General features: G+C 41.3%; 3 protein-coding genes across 9 annotated transcripts in view; all 3 read left to right on the forward strand.

Moving 5' to 3' along the window:
* LOC129821961 (tumor necrosis factor alpha-induced protein 2-like) overlaps positions 1-1,970 on the forward strand; it is a 47,244-nt gene extending 45,274 nt beyond the window's left edge. For both annotated transcript variants that reach the window (XM_055879739.1, XM_055879738.1), the window contains exon 13: positions 371-1,970. In XM_055879739.1, the coding sequence (XP_055735714.1) occupies positions 371-653 (283 nt within the window). In that variant the 3' untranslated portion in view covers positions 654-1,970. The remainder of the gene's footprint in view (positions 1-370) is intronic.
* A 1,715-nt stretch (positions 1,971-3,685) lies between these two features.
* Positions 3,686-15,063, forward strand: LOC129821962 (tubulin-specific chaperone cofactor E-like protein). Of its 4 annotated transcripts, none has more exons than XM_055879743.1 (10): positions 3,686-3,782; positions 5,222-5,340; positions 6,275-6,339; positions 8,893-9,126; positions 9,322-9,461; positions 9,653-9,834; positions 10,113-10,369; positions 10,665-10,791; positions 11,565-11,681; positions 11,892-15,063. In XM_055879743.1, the coding sequence occupies exons 2-10, from the start codon at positions 5,336-5,338 to the stop codon at positions 12,274-12,276; spliced, it is 1,512 nt and encodes a 503-aa protein (XP_055735718.1). In that variant the 5' UTR covers positions 3,686-3,782; positions 5,222-5,335; the 3' UTR covers positions 12,277-15,063. The 4 variants fall into 4 exon arrangements, with proteins under 4 accessions (XP_055735718.1, XP_055735715.1, XP_055735716.1 ...); XM_055879740.1 differs by having other exon boundaries at positions 8,953-9,126; XM_055879741.1 differs by lacking the exon at positions 3,686-3,782 and adding an exon at positions 3,921-4,066 and having other exon boundaries at positions 8,953-9,126.
* Positions 15,064-16,129: 1,066 nt separating this feature from the next.
* Positions 16,130-21,592, forward strand: part of LOC129821963 (ubiquitin carboxyl-terminal hydrolase 2-like) — a 44,705-nt gene continuing 39,242 nt past the window's right edge. The window contains exons 1-2 of one of the 3 annotated variants that reach the window (XM_055879744.1): positions 16,130-16,403; positions 18,759-18,876. The gene's annotated coding sequence lies outside the window, so the exon portion shown is untranslated. Of the gene's footprint in view, positions 16,404-17,808; positions 17,876-18,758; positions 18,877-21,592 lie in introns of those variants that run through there. The other 2 variants (XM_055879746.1, XM_055879745.1) reach the window with 2 other exon arrangements.

The following is a 21,592-nucleotide window of genomic DNA, read 5'->3' on the forward strand; positions in this document are numbered from 1 at the left end:
GACAGATGTTTTATTCATTTTGTGTGTGTTTGTATGTAAGTGTGTGACCCAACCATTGGGAATGTTCTCTAACTAACTGTATTTTGCAAACTCTTTCGTCCAATTTTCGTCCCTGTTCCTTAGTGACTTGCCCCAGGGCCGACTGCCCTCTCTATAATGTATTTTCATGAATCTCTTTATTCCTACCCTTATCATATCCTTATGATGGTTGACTCTGCCATTGCAGTGATGCAAGATACACTCTTCTCAAATCAACTCAATCTTTATTGGCTAGATGTGGGCTCTATGACATCTTTGTTGCATATACATTTTTATTGGTAGATCAAAACATGAACTAGACTAAGCCCTCTTTCTCCTCCTCTGTTTGCAGGAAGAAACATGTGTCGGCCATCTTGAACATCCGGGGGATGACTCGGCAGACGGAGCGCCAGGAGATCCTGAACATCGTGAAGGACATTGAGAACAGTGACACCCTGACACGGCTGTCCCGCGACCGCGCCCTCTTCTCCGAGGTGCCCGTCACATCCGAGGTGCACTGCCTGAACTTGGGCCTGAGCCGCATCGCCCTCACCGCCTCCTCCTGCTTCTCCAGCCTGAGACCACGCCGTACCAAGAGGGCCCCGGTCAGAGAGGCGTACGACGACATGCTCTAACGGCCCCAACCGCTCTGGAAACGTTCCGATGACCCAAGCAGACAGACAGCTGTTTAACAGCAAGTCACAATGGAGCTCGTCGTCAAGTTCTGCACATGGTGCCGATACCGGGGGCGGACAGCACAACACATTGAGGAAGTGGAACAACACATGGAAAGAATAGCCATGTTGTGACCTTTCACCTTTCACAGCCACCTAGATAAAGAAAGTGTGACGGCTGTTTCCCTTGTGAGCGATATTGCCTAGTCCTTGCTCATCTAGAGAAAGACTGGGGAAGAGCTTTCATAAGTGCACATTTAAAAAGACCAATTTAAGAGGACTTTGTGGACTTGAATCTCTGTGGTTTGTTGGTATTGACTCCTTTTGACAAAGGGCAGTGGAAAGAGACACAAGCAACCTATTGGGGAAGATTCTTAATACTGCACATACTGTAGGTGACTATGAGGGTTACATAGGAACTATGGTTTAAATCAGTACTACTGATCAAGAGCACTGTTTGGAATAAATCAATCAAAATGTCACATATAATCCCATAACGTGCTGACATTGATATGGGTAAAGTTGGAGTCTGTTTTACAGTTGCACATGATAAAGGCTCGATCTAAGGTACTACATCATTTTTATTATCTATCATCTCTGTGCTGATTTTCGTTGTATTTAAAATAAAAGATTCATAGTTAATTTTCATTTTGTGACATACAGTATATGGGCTAATGTATGTTGAGCAACTCAAGAGACGATTGAAGCCTGTGTGAATGGATGAAATCAGAACTGCCTATTTATGTACCAACCAATGAACGTATTTATTGTAGTGTGGTTTGATTGTCTTGTAATCAATGTCAAACTCTAAATCCCAGTCAAACGAATTGGTAGTCATTTCAAGCGTGTGTTTTCCCCAGGTTTTGTCAAATGCTGAGACCCTGACTAAAATAATCTGACCGCCATCATCGAAGATTAAGATAAAGATTATTTTCAGCTGTGTACTTTTTACCTCTGTAAATTAAACAGTTAATAATTACTGTTATTCATGATTGTTGATCATTTAAATATTGTAATCCTCAGATAATTAGATTGATACTGCACCTTTTTATTTGATTTTTAGTAGCCTTATTATTATAATTGTTTTATCAACAAGCAGACATTGTGGACTGAGACTACTCCACCTGTTCTTTGGTCACACACTGATTTAAAACGTTTCATCGGTTCACCCTGCCTGTGATGTTCCATAATTGAACAGCTGGATGCAATAATCGATCTACCTTGAAATTGTACATAAATCATCGAATTAAATGAGAATAAACGACAACAGAGATGAAATATTTTGCCTTTGTTTTAAATGACCATTAAGGATGGGATATTGATGGGACCTCACTCCCAAATCATCTCAGTGTTTTGAAGGGCCTGCTGTTTACTTTCCTTTATTTCATTGACGAGAGAGGGTTAAACCAATCATGTAAAGTTTTCATTGACAGAGCTGAGCTGACAATTCCTGGATAACCAACCTGAATGGAAAACAAGGTTCACAGACAGATCTTACCATGCGCTGTCTGGATGGAGTCCTCTGCCATAGCTGTTTTCTGGCCCCTAACTACAGGGTCAGAAAGCTACAGCACAACTGTCGTGTGTAGGTCTGCATCTATTTGTGTTTTACAATGCTATTTCTTTCTGTTTTGTTTCCCGCCCATCCACCCAAAGAGTCCCCCTCTCATTACTCAGGGGTGTTACAGAGACGAGACTCAAGCTTGGTTTCTGAAGGAAAACAGCGGGGTGGGTCATATGGGTAGGTGGTGTATTTGGGCAATGTGGGAAAAGTGCTTGGTCAGTTCAGGAGTGTAGGATCTATTTTTCAGTAAACAGAGCTTTCCTGTTGTCCAACTAGGTGGCAAAATAAAATGTTTAGTTGAGTCAAATTTACACCACTCAGTGGGAGGAAACTTCCTGTAGTCGTTTTTTCCCAAGAAGCTTTTCTGTTACACTTTCATGTAAGGTAACAACAGTAATTTACCTTAACAACAACAACCATTTGAGCCTGCAGTGTGTTTAGTACACAGTGGTGGCTCTCCAGGCCCTGGTTCTCTTCTACTCCACCAGGGTGTTCAATCTTGTCTCAGAGTATTTTCTATTATTCTTTACATAAATCCGAGACACTCCATTTAGTACGATATGTTACGTTTCATATGGGTATAGTAAATTGTGGATTTCCATCATCCATTTGGTATGATATGTTACAAATTACAATTCGTATGATATGTTACGAATTTGCTAAAGTAAAAAATGTTACGAATTTGCAAAACCTACAATATGTTACGAATAGTTAGGTTTGGGGGAAGGGTTAGCTAACATGCTAAGTAGATGTAAAGTTGCTAAAAAGTATTAAACAGTTGAAAAGTTGATCAAATTTGAACATGCACCCTTTGGGTTGCTAGACGTTTGCGTTATACATCCACCCTGACCAACCATCCTCCTTTCATTTTTGCCATCTGCCTTATATAACCATACCAAAAATAACATTTGAGTGTCTCGAATTTACCTTTACTATGTTACGTCTAGTATGAATCTAGGCTGGGATGTTCAGTAGAGATGGCGCCAGTACAGTGACAGTAGAGACAGCGCCTCTTCGTGTTGAACCAAAACAACAAGCTTCTCTGCCAGGAGAGGGCGGTGCAGGACAGGGCAAGAAAGTGATTGACAGTCAGGGGAATTTCAGTGACACTTGTCGTGAACAAGTGAATTTACTAGGTTTTTCCCAGTCAAAGTCATCAAACTTAATTCATAATGTGTATTTGTATGCAACAGCAAGAAGAGAAGCAAGTATATCCCTGAACAAATTTTAGCAGAGATACCGACATGCAACATATTTCGTCAGCAAACTGATTATCAAGCCTTTCCATCATTACCAGTGTTAAGTCTAGTCAGCTATAGTAGCATTACCTATGACTGTAAATTGGTTATTATTACCAGTTATGTATTCAAAGACATGTAGTGTACATGTAGTGTACAAAGCTGCGCATCCATGATCTAGGGAAAATATCCAGACGCTTTATTAAGCTACGTAATTTCCGGGATGAGAGGGGGGGCAATGACAGCTGGATCAACAACAAGACATTTACACAGAGTAGGTCAATAAAGGTGAGTTTGGAAATGCGAAAATATTAAATGTATGTCTACCACTTTGGATTATATCTAGCTAATGCAATCGTATTATGACAATAGTAGTTGTGTCATGTTGATGCATTGTCTTTACATTGGGTCATTCAATGATGCTGAGTGTGGAGTCTGGACCAGTCTGACCATTCGTAGAGGAGAAGATGCAATGTAACGTTTCGGTTAGCTAATCTAGTTTGCTAATCGTACTAGTGTAACCGTAATAAATTGCAAGATTGCAAACCACTGATCCTGCAGATAACTAGCAGGTGAACGCTACAGTCAAATTGTACAGAATGATTATGTGTAACGTTTATGAAATCATGTCGTAATCAACCTCGACGTTTATCCTAGCTATAAAATACGTTTCACGCTTGACATATTTATTTTCTGACGTAGCGTTGTCCGTTCACGGTTCTTGTTTCGTGTTCTTTTTCGTGCTCGAGTCAATCTGCACGTATTTGTCCCTGATATGATTGGCATATTATTAGCTAGCTCTCTGCAGTACTCATCATGTACATTTGCTGTACTGTAGTACTAGCTAGTATATCAAAGACTTAATTTGAGCAAAATCTGAGCTGTAAATTAGCTAGATCGCTAATCTCACAGAATGAGTGACAGGTATTTGGCATGGATTGCACAAACATAATGTTTGGCTTGACAATGACAGAAATGTAATTGGCAATAAACATATCTTATGAACATAGCTTTTTAACAGAGGTTCAGATATGTAATTTGGTCCTTCTATTCCCTCTATTCTGAAGCTAACAGCACCATATTATGGACAGTTTATGTGCCACTTGATATTCATCAGAGCCAAGCTATTCATAAAACTTGATAAAATGTCAGTGACATAACCTAGGCCAGGGTTCCCCAACTGGCGGCTGGCTGGGGATTTTATTTGGCCCCTCAATTTTTCTGAGCAAAATGTCCAACAATTTTTTTCAAAAGACTGAAAGCACCAGCAAATCAGCCCGAAAAGATTTTAATTTTGTAAATCTTTTCCAAAGTATTCCCAATCATAATAGAGAGATACAGCATGTGATTGTATACAAATGTATGCAATGTTTGAAATTATTATGTTTTAGTCAAATATTATATCTGTTGGGATTGTTTCTGTCAATTTGCAGTCTACAAATGATTTGTAATGATGTTCCGGTCCCCTGACCATCCGCTCAAGAACAAAGCGGCCCGCGGCAGAATCTAGTTGATGATCCCTGGACTAGGCTATAGCCTATTCAAACTAATATAGTTAGTAGGCCTAGGCCTATTTACCATCTGAATTCCTTTTCATGCAGATATTTATTTTACCTGCTCCTCAAAGTTATGCTTTAACAAGTCAACAATGCATATATATTTATGTAGATTTCTCTAACGTCATTTGAATATCATGCATAACTGCATATGGTTTGTTTTGATTCCAGTGTCTACTCTCACGTGGTGTCTGCGTGTCCCTCCTGTTCACCTAGCAGCCCCTCACTGGAGAGAAGTCTGAAGGAGGAGGGCTCAGCCTCTCTTCCCCTGCCCAGCCAGCCACTATGGAGTAAGCATTGAGAACGATAGCGATATCATCTTTATAAATGTCCCATTATGGTGTCTGTGTGCGCACAGGCAGCGCCATCACAGAGAACAAGGAGACAGATGTTTCATCAGATGTATCAATCGAATATGGTGAGGACAGGAAGCCCAGTGGCCGGCAGTGGACCGAGATGGAACCGGGACGACATTCTGCTGATTTTCTCATTGAAGAAAAGCCTGATCTCAGTACAGTTTAAAGTTCCCTAAACTAGAATCTGTTGTGAACAGAGTGCACTAAGCTTTGTAGACGTGACCCTTTGACAAATAAAAAAAATGGCATTGTTTACAAGGAGTGAAATGGCAAATTGAGTTAGTGCACAGTGTTCAAAGAAGGTGTTCCCTAATGGAAATATGCAAATACATGATTGAATGTGCCAATAGGATCTCTCTAGCTCGTGCTTGGCTCTGCCCACCTCCTTGCTTGTTCTGCCCACTATGCTTCATTTGCTCCCCCATTGGTATTTAGATTTTGGGTTAGTTATAAATATCTTTGGTTCCATTGAGGCATGTCTATTTTGAAGTAGTACATTTTGGCAAACAAACTGAAAGGGTGCATACTGCCACCTAGAGTGTGTTTTGAATGTACAGGTATAAAGCCAAGGTTTAGCAATTTACTGCCGCCTAAAGTTATGGAATGTTTGCTCGCAAGTATAATCCTGATGACCTGGATACAATCATGTGATCCTTCCTTAACCCATATGAAGTCCCACCCAGTTGACTACTTTAAAATGGCGTAAGCACTCAATGGCAATGTCCATGCCAAAACAGGTTCATCCATCTAGAGTCAAACTATGGGAGTAAGAGAAATGTGTACTTCCTTTTATACTAATGTTACTCGCAAGTCCGTCCCACCAGCACATGACTGGCCCTCAATTCCAAAAACTGTGTTCCTCTGACAGGCCTTCTCTGCAGAAACCCACAATGAGCTGTGATAGTGGACTGGTGGAGAGGAACATTGCTGGAGGTAATACACTACAGAGCACACTTGTTCCTGTATTATCATTGTACTTTATACTACCTATTATTTTCCTCACACTCATGTATGTTAATGACATCATTTTGATCATATTAGTCAATAGCCTAATAACAACGTGTCAGTTTTGTGCAATGACAAGTATATTATGGATACTGTAATCTATCATTTGCTTTTACGGTTGTTGTAATATAACAGATATAGGAAAATTCCACTGTTGAAGAACATGTCATCATAGGTAATATTTCTATAGCATTTCATTGCCGTTCTCTTGCACTTATCAACATGACACTGTGGAACATAAAACATTTACACGCTGTGACGACCATAAACACTGACTTAGAAACATTGCGTATACAACAGGAGTTGAAATAAATAAGAAAAAGTGGAAAAGTGTTTACTGTGACCTACACCTGCTGGTGAAGTACTTTAATATGATACTATAACTTTCATTTCAGTAAAACCTCAACATTATTTATATAGCCAGCAGCAGATGATGCTTTATCTAATGCAACCTGTGAGGCATTCAAAAATGTGTTTTGTTTTTTTCACAGTTGAATATCGTTCTTTTTGTCTTTTTTGTTGTTGAAATTTCACCACTTGACAACCTCATTCATCATCTCCAGCACCACCCCAATATCAACATATTTGAAAATGCCGGTTTCTATGTTTGGTGGTCAAACACTACTAACGTTTGCCTGCTCCTAGTTGTTTAAAATCACATGATGCACACCAGATGATGTCATCAGTGTTTCGTCAGACTTTGCCTGCTCAGTTGGCTAAACATGAAATATTATGGTCAAAGAGCAGAAGTCTATCCACTTTTTCAATTGATTCATTTTTGGTCTCAAGTACATAAAAAGAGAATCACCGGGATAGGCCTACCCTTTCCTCAGGCGTTCAGGGGGCTTTAAAGTTTAAATGGCAAAGTCTCACTGCGTTTTACTGATAAGGACTTTAGGACAGACGACTCCCTCCGTCACTCCCTTCTTTAGTATTATCACTGAGCCTCCTTTTAACTCTTATAAGGAAATACATATTGAAATACATATTATTATGCTCTGGCTGTTTTGTCTCCAAGGCATTTATATCAAGCAGCATCAACTGAATGACCATGTAAAATAGTAACTGTTTTTTTTAAAGAAAATGTAATTGAACCTTTATTTAACTAGGCAAGGCAGTTAAGAACAAATTCTTATTTACAATGACGGCCTACTGGAGTACAGTGGGTTAACTGCCTTGTTCAGGGCCAGAACGACAGATTTTTACCTTGTCAACTCAGGGATTCTATCCAGCAACCTTTCAGTTACTGGCCCAACACTCTAACCACTAGGCTACCTGCCACCCCAGAATCTAGTTGATCTAATCTGTTAACATTCCTGATTGAAATACTGTAGATGAAAATGGAATGTGTCGTATGTGAATAGCATACTTTTCAGTGAAGACTGGTATGTATTGTAAAGTGCATTCGGAAAGTATAGAAACCCTTATTCTAAAATGTATTAAATAATTTTTTCCCATCATCAATCTACACACAATACCCAATAATGACAAAGCGAAAACAGGTTTTTAGAAATGTTTGCAAATGTATTAAATATAGAAAACAGAAATACCTTATATTACATAAGTATTCAGACCCTTTGCTATGGGACTTGAAATTGAGCTCAGGTGCATCTTGTTTCCATTGATCATTCTTGAGATGTTTCTACAACTTGATTGGAGTTCACCTGTGGTATATTCAATTGATTGGACACGATTTGGAAAGGCACACACCTGTCTATATAAGGTCCCACAGCTGACAGTGCATGTCAGAGCAAAAACCAAGCCATGAGGTCAAAGGAATTGTCCGTAGTGCTCCGAGACAGGATTGTGTCGAGTGGCCAGACGGAAGCCACTCCTCAGTAAAAGGCACATGACAGCCCGCTTGGAGTTTGGCACCTAATGCACTCTCAGACCATGAGAAACAAGATTCTCGGTCGTGATGAAACCAAGATTGAACTATTTGGCCTGAATGCCAAGTGTCACGGTGGAGCATGGTGGAGGCAGCATCATGCTGTGGGGATGTTTTTCAGTGGCAGGGACTGGGAGACTAGTCAGGATCGAGGGAAAGATGAACGGAGCAAAGTACAGAGAGATCCTTGATGAAAACCTGCTCCAGAGCACCCAGGACCTCAGACTGGGGTGAAGGTTCACCTTCCAACAGGACAACGACCTTAAGCACAAAGCCAAGACAGTGCAGGGGTGGCTTCTGGACAAGTCTCTGAATGTCCTTGAGTGGCCCAGCCAGAGCCCGGACTTGAAACCTATCGAACATCTCTGTGTGTAGATTGATGAAAAACAACAATTAAATTCATTTTAGAATAAAGCTATAACGTAACAAAATGTGGAAAATGTCAAGGGGTCTGAATACTTTCCGAATGCACTGTATGACCATAAGTGTTTAGAAGGTGAAACGGGCTAGGCTAATGTCAGTGATGTCCGAGCCCCTCCGAGGGATTGGATGTGGGCGTGAAGGTGAATGACTTCCACTATTGTCTCAGCCAGCTGACCCTGCCAGGCTAATCTCTATGAGTGTTTGGCTCTTTTACCACTTCGGCGACCCAGCCGACCCAGAGGGGATGTGGGACAGTGGGGCCGTGGTTCCACACGAGGAGGAGGGCCGCACCTTCATGCAGGTTCTCAGCGAGAAGTACAGCCCGGAAAACTTCCCGTATCGCCGAGGGCCCGGCATGGGCGTGGTGGTAGTGCCAACTCTCCCACAAGGCTCGCCCATGAAAGGTGAGGTCTTCGATATGATCCATCCACAGTTTTACCCATTTGAACCCTGTTTTAAAAATGCCATTGGCATCCCTGAGTAGGTTCTTTCCTCTTCAGCAGCTCAGTTAGGATGATGATGATGATGAGGATTTTGATGATTGAGCGGTGGTATAGATAGGCCTGGTTTACTCAAGTTATTCTGCTCTCTCTCTCCAGATCGTTTGAACCTTCCCAGTGTGCTCGTCCTGGCTGGCTGTGGAATCAGCCATGCGGGAGAGCAGAGAGAGATAGCAGCCTTCTGTGCCCACGTGATGGAGCTTGACCTGTCCCACAACAAGCTCCAGGACTGGCATGAGGTGGGTAGGCTCAACTAGGATACTCTGCCAAGGTGGGAAACATTGAGTACAAGAATTGGGTACATTTTATAGTCACTTTGTACAATAATTCCTCTACCAGTATGCAATCTCACCCATATCCTTGTAGCTATTTACATGTATGAATAATTATATTGAGGGTGTCACACTAAGCTTCAAGCCACTCTTTTCAGATCAGTAAGATTGTGTCAAACATCCCCAACCTGGACTTCCTCAACCTGAGCTCCAACCCGCTAAGTGAGGTTGTCTTGGAGCCTAGCCGTGCTAAGGCCTTTGCCCGAGTCCGACGCCTGGTCCTCAACAACACTCAAGTGTCCTGGAACACGGTGCTCGTACTAACACGGGAGATGCCTGAGTAAGATAAACCTTGATGCTACACTGCTTTTAAACGCCTTTTTATCAAAGGCAACTCTGACTGTTCACTTCTCAAGAGAGAGAAATATGTGTTTTCCTAAGTCAGTGAGAGGGATTTTGTGTCTTTCTCGAGTATTGTGGACTGGAGAGAGTAGTGAGTGGTTATCTGTCATGAGGTCCAGGTTTGCTGGCAGCCAACAGTACATTACAGTAGAAACATTAACAAAAGTTAATGGTCTATATACTGAGCCTTGTGTTGCTCCCTGCCCTGCCCGCCAGGCTGGAGGAGCTGTTCCTGTGCCTTAATGAGTACACCACCGTGTCAGCCTCTACTGTGCCCTGCCCCACACTGCGCCTGCTGCACATCACAGACAACAACCTGCAGGAATGGGCCGAGGTGCGCAAGATTGGGCCCATGTTCCCCGGCTTGGAAACTCTGGTTATGTCCAACTGCAACCTGAGTTCCATTCAGGACTCAGAAGAAATGCTGCGGCGCCTCTTCCCCAACCTACGCAGCATCAATCTGCACAACTCAGGTATCAACCAGAGCAGAGTCTATTGGGGTTGTGTCCTTCACTGGAAACTGTCCTTGGACTCCTTTCAGTTCTTGAGATTGATATTTGAAGTTTACCCAACATCCTGATCGCTAACACTCACCTCTACTTTCTCTATATTTATCTCTCTATCTATCTCAACCTTTTTGTGTCAGAGCCGGGGCACAAATGTAAAGATCATTCTGTTTGACTGTTTATGGAAATGTGTTGAATAAGGTGTGTGTGCGTGCTTATGTGCCTGGGTGTGTGGTCTGCTATGCGTCTCTGTGTGTGCCAGGTCTTAACCGATGGGAGGACATAGAGAAGCTGAACCAGTTTCCTAAACTGGAAGATGTGAGGCTGCAGGGGATTCCCTTACTGCAGACCTATACCAACACAGAGCGTCGGAGCCTCATGGTATCACAGTAAGTTTCTCTGGGAGCTACTGGGTGAGTGAGGCAACCACACAGACCTCACTACACAAATAGTTAAAAGATATAATTTTTCGGCTGAGTACGGTTACATGCACACAATAATGTGATTATTGTGGAATGTCAGATGAATATAATAGTTTGATTCAAATGTTTACATGCTTTGCTGGAAATAACAATTTCCCTAATAACCCTGTTTACATGGACACATCTGAAATCAGGCTGCCTGATGGGACTCTGATAAGTGCAGAAAATCGGCACTCGAAAAAAACATTCTACCACGGCAACCATGTTGTTTTTGGGAAGCAATTTTCATCCGAAGGTCGGACATATACATTTCGTATGTGAAAACTACTTCTAAGACGGATACGTTATTTTGTTCCGAACTCACTTCACTCGCTCTAATGAGGGAGACTCACTCTGCTGGTGCTGGCACATGCGCAGATCAAAGACACTGCTGGAACGCCAATTAAGTTGTTCATATGTCCTAATAATTTGAAAGATTATTCAGAAAACCAGGTGTTTTAATCAGTGTATGCTTACTTCGATTTTGACCTTGCGCCAATTATGCTAAACAGAGTATGGTTTTGACATGACTATTGCATAATCTGCCTACTGCCATAATCAGTTTAATATCAAATTATTCCTCTGCATATAAACGTACTCACTGTGACATTGCGTTAACACACACACACACACACACACACAATACTGCAACAGTGCCATATATCTCAAGATAGTGAAAAGCTCACCCTTTATTCTCGCAGCCTGCCCTCTGTATCATCACTCAATGGCAGTGTGGTGACGGACGGGGAGAGAGAGGACTCCGAGAGGTTCTTCATCCGTTACCATGTCGACTACCCAGAGGAGGAGCTACCTTACAGGTATAACACACTATGCTACTCCTTTAACTGGTCCAATGAGACTGCATATATCCATTCAATAGGATTTGGCACATACTGGCTTAATTTTAGTATCAGGTGCCTATTAAAATGTGCACATTCAAAATAAAATCTTCATGTTCGTTAAAAATAATGACTAATATATTTAGTATGTTTGTGTGTTGCTAAACCCGTCTATACCTGCCATTCTAGGTACCACTGCCTGGTGACCAAATACGGGAAGCTGGAACCCTTGGCTGAGATCGACCTTCGACCCCGCTGCCACGCCAAGGTGGAGGTGCACTGCGAGGACAAGGTGGCGGAGGTGAGTATCCGCCTGGACCAGACTGTGGCCGACCTGAAGAAACAGCTGAGGACAGTGGTGCAGCTGTCGGCCAATCAGATGCGTCTTTACTACATCGACAAGGAGTGTGTCTTTGGGCCGGAGGAGATGAAGTACCACACCAGAGCCCTCCACTCCTACAGTATCCAGGACGGGGACGAACTCCTGGTGGTGCCTAAGGCTGGCCGAGGGACTACCACCACTGCCAAACCACTATCAAACCTTAACTCCAAAACCTTAACTCCCCCGCCATAGAAATATAATTACTTGAACGATCCACCTATCATGGCACATTGATTTGAAGGGGGGGTGCAGTTCTAGTAATTATATTTCTATGCTCATACCCTTCCCCATCCTAATCTTGTCTGAAGCACTCCCTGCACCCCTCCTTACGCCCGTCCTATGTTCTACATTCAGTGTGGGACACACTATCAGGAATAACAGCGACTCTGACTCTGATTCTGACTGGCTTTGTTGTGTTTCACCTCACAGCACCACACATGCACGCACACCAACTAATCACAACAAATGTGTATTGTATGCTGCCTTCTAAAGTTGTGCATATTCTGTGTGATTGAGTCCCCTCTTCGTATTGGTGTAGCACCTCTGCCCTTGACTCCTTAAAAGTATTATCTTCAGGGGAGGAGCACAGGAGATATTGCAGAGTACAACCAGTGTATCTTTTATCTTTAAGACAATCAATCTCCCATTGCATACCCTGTGGTATAGAGGATGTTGATAAAAGGATATGGTATACTGCTGTGCCACAGACTCTGTTTTGAGTGTACTAGGGTGATTGTACTGTAACGGAAGTCTTCATTGCGCTGTATCATTCCACTTCCTCACAAGACCGAGCCATAGTTTTTGATGGGTTATTCTAAGTTAGGTTTAGTTATTCTAAGTTGTGTTCAGTAAGATTAGTATTTTTGGAGGATACTTGATATTCAAACTCAAATCACCTTGAGTTTTCAAATTGGCTTTCTTTGGCCAGTTGTACCGTAGTGTTTTTAGGCTATTGATGCCTCTGACTGAAAAAAGTGATGTACCATATAGTGCTGCATGACAATGTCCTTTGCGAAGTATGTTTTTATGTAGTTTGTGTTCAGTTTTTTTGCATTCGTGTGGATCCTTCCATGTCTGGGACCATCAGTACATGTTAGGTCTAGGTTACGTTTGAACACCTATTGACACGTTTGCTTCTGTGCCAGAGCCACAGTATTTTAGGTCTATTGCAGACAGAGACTTTGTGTGTTCACCAAAGATTTGTATGAACTCTGTGTACTATTCATTGCATTGTTGATTTTCCTTGTGTGTAGAGGCTCATGCTTGGTGTTATTTTTTGTCATCGCGAGGGAAAAGGTCACTAGGTCAGTAGCTGGGACAGTAGAACTAAGGCATTGCTTGGTACTTCACAACTGAGGGGCACCGCCACTTTAAATGCACATTTCCAGGCTGCTTGTTTCCCTGAAATTTACAGAATTTGTTAGTTTTATGTCATTGTCTGATTTGGAAGACAGTAAAGTATTGGAAGATGCACTTAGCAGAGTTAGAACTCTCAAAAGATTGAACATTAGACAATAGCAATATATTTTATACTGCTTGTTGTATTTATTTTGCCATTACATAGTAATAAGCAGTAAGGGTCCATTATTTTCGTTAGGCCTAATCTTTTTATGTGGCCTAGATGGCTACTTGGTCTACTCTAGACAGCTTCCCTTGGTTAGTGACCCCACGCTTTAATGGATTCAGCATGCACTGGCAGGCACACTTAATGCATGAATGTTACTACTGAGTGGCACTGTATAAAGGGATAAAGATTTAATCGAATATAAAGGAATAAAACATTCATTTGAATCTGGAGTCGTGGCTCCATGTACATTTAGATAATGTTATAGGCCTAGATGTAATGGCTTCCCGTGGTTTCTGAAATAACGTTTTAGTGTAGGCAGTAGGCACCACTGCTTAGTGTGATAATTGAGAGTGGCACAGTACAGTAATTTAAAGGAAAATTTAATCAGCTATTGGCTAATGGTATGCGACAGTCATCTGAGCCTGTAACCATTGCCTCCTGGACGTGCAGTTCTTACTGCAATGTTTTTGTTTCAGTTTCATCAGCATAAACATTGCACATTTTAAGGATTCTGAATCAAGTTATCAACTTCTATCTGCTAGAGTTTGACATGTTTGAAGTGCAAAAACTTGTAATACATTTTGATGGATTTATTTGTGTGTGATATGCTTTCCCTAGTAGTGTCAGCACACACTGAATTGGTGCACTAGTTATGTTCAAGATCGGTATGTTTTAGTGTGAAGGATTTGTCTTTGATCTATTCCATGTCACCACCTCACTCTTGTCTGGCTTTAATAGCCAATGCTTTAGAATTCATTCATGTGTAATTTGTTCCGGAGTAGTAAAAATATTTATCATTGTTGTGGGTCAGTGCCTATCCTGAACTGCAAATGATTTATAAAGCCATTATGCAGCTCCACAATAATCAGGTACAGTACATATATCTCCTGCTGTTGTGTTGTAGGTATGAAACCTGTTTATTCAACCTAACCCAGTGTATTCTCATCATTGTGTAAAATGAGGGAAGAAGGAAGGAATACTAAAGTAACGTACCACTTACTGTTTTATTGAAGGGAATGAGTTTACGTGCGGCAAAATAATCAGAAACATTTCAGCCATTACAGGCTAGGTAAACTGGGCAGCTAGCTACATCGAAATTAGCATGATTCTAAACACCTGATATATGTGTGTTCCATGAGTTCAACCAGTATAGAGATTGTTTTCTGATTGTCTGCCTCCTGGATGTAACAGTGCTTTACAAATGTGCTTACATGCAAATGTTTAGAAAAGGTATATCTGTGTGGAATAAATATAAGTATGGGAACATGGATCATTCAATGATGGCTTCATGAGTTTACATGATCGAATGCAATTTGAATGGTAAATGAGCAGACTGATGTAATTCCTCTGAACTCCATATTACTCACCTGTGTAGAGAAAGATGCATACAAGAATAAATAGTCGTGTTCTTTCTACAGTGTAGCATTCAATTATTCTACTGTTGCTTTGATTGTGAGATGTTGAAGACATTGATCTTGTCTATGCAGTCATTGCTATCAGCCTCCATTTTGTAAGGCTGGCTTATTATGAAGTTGCCTGTGGTATTGTTTCCAGTCCCAGTTATTTTACTTTCCATTGCATTGGTGGAAGTTACAAAAAAATGTCCCCATATCAGCACAAATATATTGCAACACTATAAATCCAAATAAATGTGGCACATTTTTTTAGGGCATGGGACTTATAGAAGTGCTGCTACAATAATGTTAAAGATTATGTTGGCTTTCTAAACCATTATTTTGATAAGAGGCAGGGCAGGTGATAAAACATTCAATGACACAGATTGTAAATTTATGATTTGTATTATGTGAATTATCTGTGTCCCCCTGCTGAATTACAAAAAAAGACAATTGGTCGCTGCAGTGTGAGTAACTAGAATGCAAATAACTAAATTATTCTCATCAGTTTTGGTAGCTGTGAAACAAACTAAAGGATTTGTAACCAAGGGACACACATGCACCTTTACTTTAACTCATTGAATCTTGCATTAAACATGCATTAAATATTGTATGGTGTTGGGTGTGTGAATTATGTGTTATTACTGAATTACAAATCAAACATTTTGAAGTGTCAACCACTATCCTTATCCTTAGCCATGACATCTATGAAAATGTCTGTGTGGTTATGTGACCAGATGGATTGTAGAAAAGCTTTATTGTGACGTAACAGGCACTCATTATGACACAACACTGCCCTCTTCCGGAATTGTCGTTTTTTTAACTTGATTATTTTCCTCGGCCGTGTGTGGTCTTGGCCACAAACAGCAAAAAAAGGAAAGGAAAGCGACGGGAGTGAGTCTAGAACTCAACGGGACGCAAGGGGAGTTGTGATAAATATACAATTGTTTGCAACCAGTTGTGTGAGCAATGTCAGGTCATATGTGAATGTGAGTGTGTGGACCTGAATCAGTGTGAAGGTCTGCTTGCTGTTTACGTCCGTCACTAAGGTGATCGTGTGGGAGGCGGTCCTCTGGTTTTACGTTCGTGGACAAGAATAAACCAATCCAGGACAGCTATTTGCTGAACCAACGTCACAGTTAAAGAGAAACGTCCGTTACTTGGTCAGCTAAAAACTATTGAAACGCAAAGGCAGTGATAGCGAAAAGTATATAGCTATTTTGATCTGTCAAATGGTATCGCTTCAGCTTACCGATTTTCAAAATTGTGGTCTAACGATTCCGATAGACAAGCTAGAAGCCACTTTGGGGACGCTCTGCCCGCCGGACTGACAATAGACGGGATGATCTCGGACTGGGGTGAGTGAAAAATGCAGTGGCCAGTAGCTGCAGGCAAACCTTGATCAGTTGCTTTGTTGCCACTCGGATAGTTTATCTAAAATGATGTGTATTCTTCATCTGTGTATGCTTCATCTCTTACTGAATGCATCTAAGCTAAAAACCGGTGGTCTTGAGTCACATTCAGGTGCTTAGTTAAACCCCCTCTGCCCCTTATAAAAAGAAATACACGCCCGCGCTCTGACTAGTTCGCGTGCACGCTCTGCTAACAAGTTAGCTAGCCTAGCTAGCCAACTTGCCTGCACTGGGAGTGGTACGAGGTTCCAACCAACTGCTGCAGTATATCATTTTGGGGAGCTGCTAGCTCCTAGTGTGTTAACCGCTAGTCCTTCATCCACTGCAAATGCATAACCGTTAATCGAGATAATTCATGAATTCCTATTAAAACAACTTCTGGCTGACTTTTTAGGTCGGTGTCATAGAGGCTTGCTCTCATTGAATTTGGCGCTGACAGTAGCTAGCTGTAATGTTACTGCTTCCTCGCCCCCGTACACCCACGCCCATCCCTGCACTCAAAGTAGCTGTCAGCTCAGAGTTTCAGTTTTCATCACTTTCAACTATCCATTATTATTATTTGACCCTGCTGGTCATTTATGAACATTTGAACATCTTGGCCATGTTCTGTTATAATCTCCACCCGGCACAGGCAGAAGAGGACTGGCCACCCCTCATAGCCTGGTTCCTCTCTAGGTTTCTTCCTAGGTTTTGGCCTTTCTAGGGAGTTTTTCCTAGCCACCGTGCTTCTACACCTGCATTGCTTGCTGTTTGGGGTTTTAGGCTGGGTTTCTGTACAGCACTTTGATATATCAGCTGATGTAAGAAGGGCTATATAAATACATTTGATATGATTATGTGATAAGCATTTCAAAACAGACTATGTAATATTGCAGGTGAACTGCCCCCATTTTTAAAATAGGCCTAACATAAATTATGACAATAGCTGCCTGTCTGTATCCAAATGGTGTCATACACCCATTATAATATAAGTATAATTTATATTTTTAATAATAAACTAGCCATGGTTAGTAGATATAAACAGTATTTTCATTAGTCTTTTTCCACTTTTGGATGAAATTTATGGAGACATTTCACTGACTACCATTCCTTGTAGGTCTACAATGAAAACACCTTCAGATAACAGAGAGAGCGCATCCCAGTGGTTGCTGCTGGCCTACATTGCATGGCCTATTCATGGCCTATTCGCGGCCTATACAAATCCTTAATGCATGTCCTTTAAGAGCAAATCGGAATGCCAGTGAGTGTTGAGTGACCTGTGGAGGTCATAGGCAACTGCTATATTTACCGTCTCTGTAACTTGATCTCTGGCATTCTGGATCGCTGTGCTCATACAATCCCTCCCTGGCTCCTTTCACTCTGAGGCTACAGCCTCCTATACAGCACCCTACTCTGCCTGTCCGCTTGATACGCCACTGGTGAGCCTCTCCACCAATTTACACGTTGTTTCCCTTTAACAAGGGTACCTTTCTGTTATTTTACCTGACAATCATTATGTGGCTGTTTGAAGCCTAGGCCTACTGTTTTTTCATTTTGCTTATCCATATTTTGTTTTGTTAAAGAAACAAGGGATAACATGTCTCAGAAAATCATCTTGAGACCTATTTATTAATTGGTAATTGTCTGTTGGCTGTGCTAGGACTATTCATTGAACTTCATTGGCTGTGCCAGGGTTGTGGGGACGCAGGTCTGTTGGTATGGTGTGTTTGGACCATATTGGGACGCAAGCGCTGGATTATTAAGATACTCAACAAGTACAGTATTTCTGAAACAGGACTTTAAATAGGCATGCAAAATCTTTTTTTTCCTGAAACCATGTTTTCAAGGAAAATCATTTTTGTGGATTTGACAACAAACAGACAACAAACAAATACTGACCACTTGTTGACTGGAGACCTGTGGTGAATGATCACTTGGACCTATTTCTATGCCTTTCAAGTGATGCAGTTGATGAGGAGGCATGAGGTGTAGCCTAGGCTACTTTAGGCTACCCGTAGATTTTTTTGTTGTGGGATGTTCTGCTCCTCCCAGAAAGCAGTCATAGAGCAGGGTTGTTTTAATGCAATTCATTGAATTCTGTGTAAATTGAAGAGGATAATTGGACATGATGGAATCAGTAATGCTAGAACATGTATGTTCTAATGGCTCAACATGGATCTGCTAGCCTCATGGCAGTGGCATCCAACAAAGTCCACATTAGCGAGACTGCAAATCCATTACCTTAGTAATTTTTGCCCAGGTAATGTCCGCATGGCTGTGTGATGTGTGTCTCTCATTTGATGTGTCTCTGTCTCCCCACAGGTCTGATCAGTGAGAGGTCCCTGTGACTGTGAATGTGTCTGTGAGGTACATTAGGATGAGCGGGCCCCACTCTATCGCTGCCTGCGGGGACTGAGAGACACCGCTCTATACAAAGCAGGTGATCATAACTGAATAAACACACGCGCGCATACCCACATACACACAGTCAGCAATTAGCATGCATCTCACAAACACGATGAGAGGCAATACTTTCTCAAGGACTGATGGTACTTTGGTCGTGAAGGCATGTTTAAAGAATGCATTGGCTCCGACGCTCACGCAGACATGAGGCTTAAACGGCCAATCAGCAGTTGCTACATCCATTTGTGGACTTCTAAGTGAATGATATGTACCCATTGATTCTTGAAGAATATAACCTATAAATTCCTCATGAGCTTAGTTAGATTGTCATACCCTATCAGGACCCGTAATATAAACTTGTTTGTAAACAAAATAAATGTAAACAAACAGTGTATACTGTAGCCTCAACACATGGTTAAAACTATATGTGCGAGTGTTTTTTGAGAGTGGTTACATTTCTCCGACCCCATTTCTCAGCTTTTTTGCCGAAACAGGGGCGGGGAAGACGCTTTGTTATTGTTTCTACCGCTGATTGCCTCTTTAAAGGAGACACAACGTTTGAGTTGACCATTGTCCTTTAAGTATTCAGTATTCAGTCCTTAAGTATTAAGTATTAAGTATTCAGTACAGAACAACATTTCACACAGTGGCACAGAGCACGGATTGATAGTGTTTAAAATAGTAATGACGTCTAATTGAGCTAATCTTTAGGCCAATGAATGAGGAATTAAGTCACTTATAGCAGAGATTAGAGCATCAATCACGCACACATACTGCCATTTTTGAGGTCACTTTTAGCTAATGCTTTCATCTGAGTTACGAACAGAAGAAAGGGGTTGTTGTTAATTGTGCTATAACTGAGTAGGCCTATCTCTCAGCTGATCGGATGATATCAGAGTATAATCTTTACAAGTGTATGGTAGACTGTAAAAAAGCACATTTAACCAATTGCCTAATCAGCGTTATTCTGTGAGTTGGGTGCCCTTCAGAAGGACAAGAAATTGAGCTAATGTGTGAACGTTTCTTCACTCAACAAACTTTGCTCACAGTGAGCTGAATGTATAAAAATTTGTTGAGGCGAATTACAAATTCATGTTTGCCTTTGGAAGGTATGTTGGTTCAGCTAGATTATATGCCCAAATGTTGAGCAAACTCTCAACCCTATTGCCTCTGGTTTCCTAACAATTGTACGTTGAATCAACAAACTCAGCTTGAAGTGAGCTGAATTTGAACAAGCTTGTTGAGTAAAATTACAAATGTATGTTTGCTCGATTTGGCGGTCATTCTCAATGCAGGTTGCGGGTGATTTAAAGCTCCAATGATAATGTGACTTGCAGGCTAGATGTGGCATGTAAAACAGTAGTTTCAGACCACTGCATTAGGGTGTAACTACCCATTGGGCAAACATGGGTTGAAGCAATGTTGTTTCAATGTAATTTGTCAACGTATTGTGACATGGAATCAACATGGAAAATACATTGGATATGAAAAAATGTAATAACTAGTACTGTTTTCATCTCATTTCAACCAGCGCTGTAAACATTGATATTAGGGTAAAACTTCAATTTAAATATATTGACTTAACCTGACTAACAGGTTGTTGCATCAATCTAATTTCAACAAAATTATCAGAACTATGTATATGTTGAAATTGTGTTGAAAATTTCACATAGGATGAAAAATATATTTTACGTTTCTATGTTCAATATACAGTACACTGAGTGTACAAAACATTAAGAACACCTTCCTAATATTGAGTTGCAATGGACTCTAAAAGGTGTCGAAAGCGATCCACAGGGATGCTGGCCCATGTTGACTCCAATGCTTCCCACAGTTGTGTCAAGTTGGTTGGATATCCTTTGGGTAGTGGACCATTCTTGATACACACTGGAAACTGTTGAGTGTGAAACACCCAGCAGCGTTGCAGTTCTTGACACAAACCGGTGCGTCTGGCACCTACTACCATACCCCGTGCAAAGGCACTTAAATCTTTTGTCTTGCCCATTCACCCTCGGGAATGGCACAGATACACAAACCATGTCTCAATTGTCTCAAGGCTTAAAAATCATTCTTTAACCCGTCTCCTCCCCTTCATCTACACTGATTGAAGTGGATTTAACAAGTGACATCAATAAGGGATCATAGCTTTCACCTGGTCAGTCTATGTCATGGAAAGAGCAGGTGTTCATAATGTTTTGTTCATAATGTTTTGTATGCTCAGTGTATATTGGGTGGTTGAAATTATGTTGAATTTTAGATTAGATTAGACATATTTTATTTGACCTTGTTTCATTGTTGATAGTAAAATGGTATGTTTGAATCAACTCAATTGTTTCAACGTCATGCCATCAACCTAAATAAAGACTTATATTGAACTAAAATGTGATGCCACAGTCCAACGATTTCTTCCTGAACAGGGACTCCTACTGGTATATGAGGGGTATTGCACTTCAGTGTGAACTAGTCCACCATCCAGATGCCTACCTCTATGTACCCTGCTTGGCTTTTGGAATAAGCGGCGTTATTTTCAGCTGAGCTATGACGTCAACACGTTTATACATTGATCAGCTTCCATCGGCTTCCATTTGCATTGACTACCTAAATAGCGTTGAAAGTAACTCTAACTTTTCTTACATGTAACCTTTATTTAACTGGGCAAGTCAGTTAAGAACTAATTCTTACACCAGATGTATGTGAAAGTAAATTTGGAGTGAGGTTTGGTTGACATTAACATCTGATCTGCCCAACAAAGG

The sequence above is a fragment of the Salvelinus fontinalis genome, chromosome 24, assembly GCF_029448725.1.
Source record: "Salvelinus fontinalis isolate EN_2023a chromosome 24, ASM2944872v1, whole genome shotgun sequence".
Lineage (NCBI taxonomy): Eukaryota > Metazoa > Chordata > Actinopteri > Salmoniformes > Salmonidae > Salvelinus > Salvelinus fontinalis.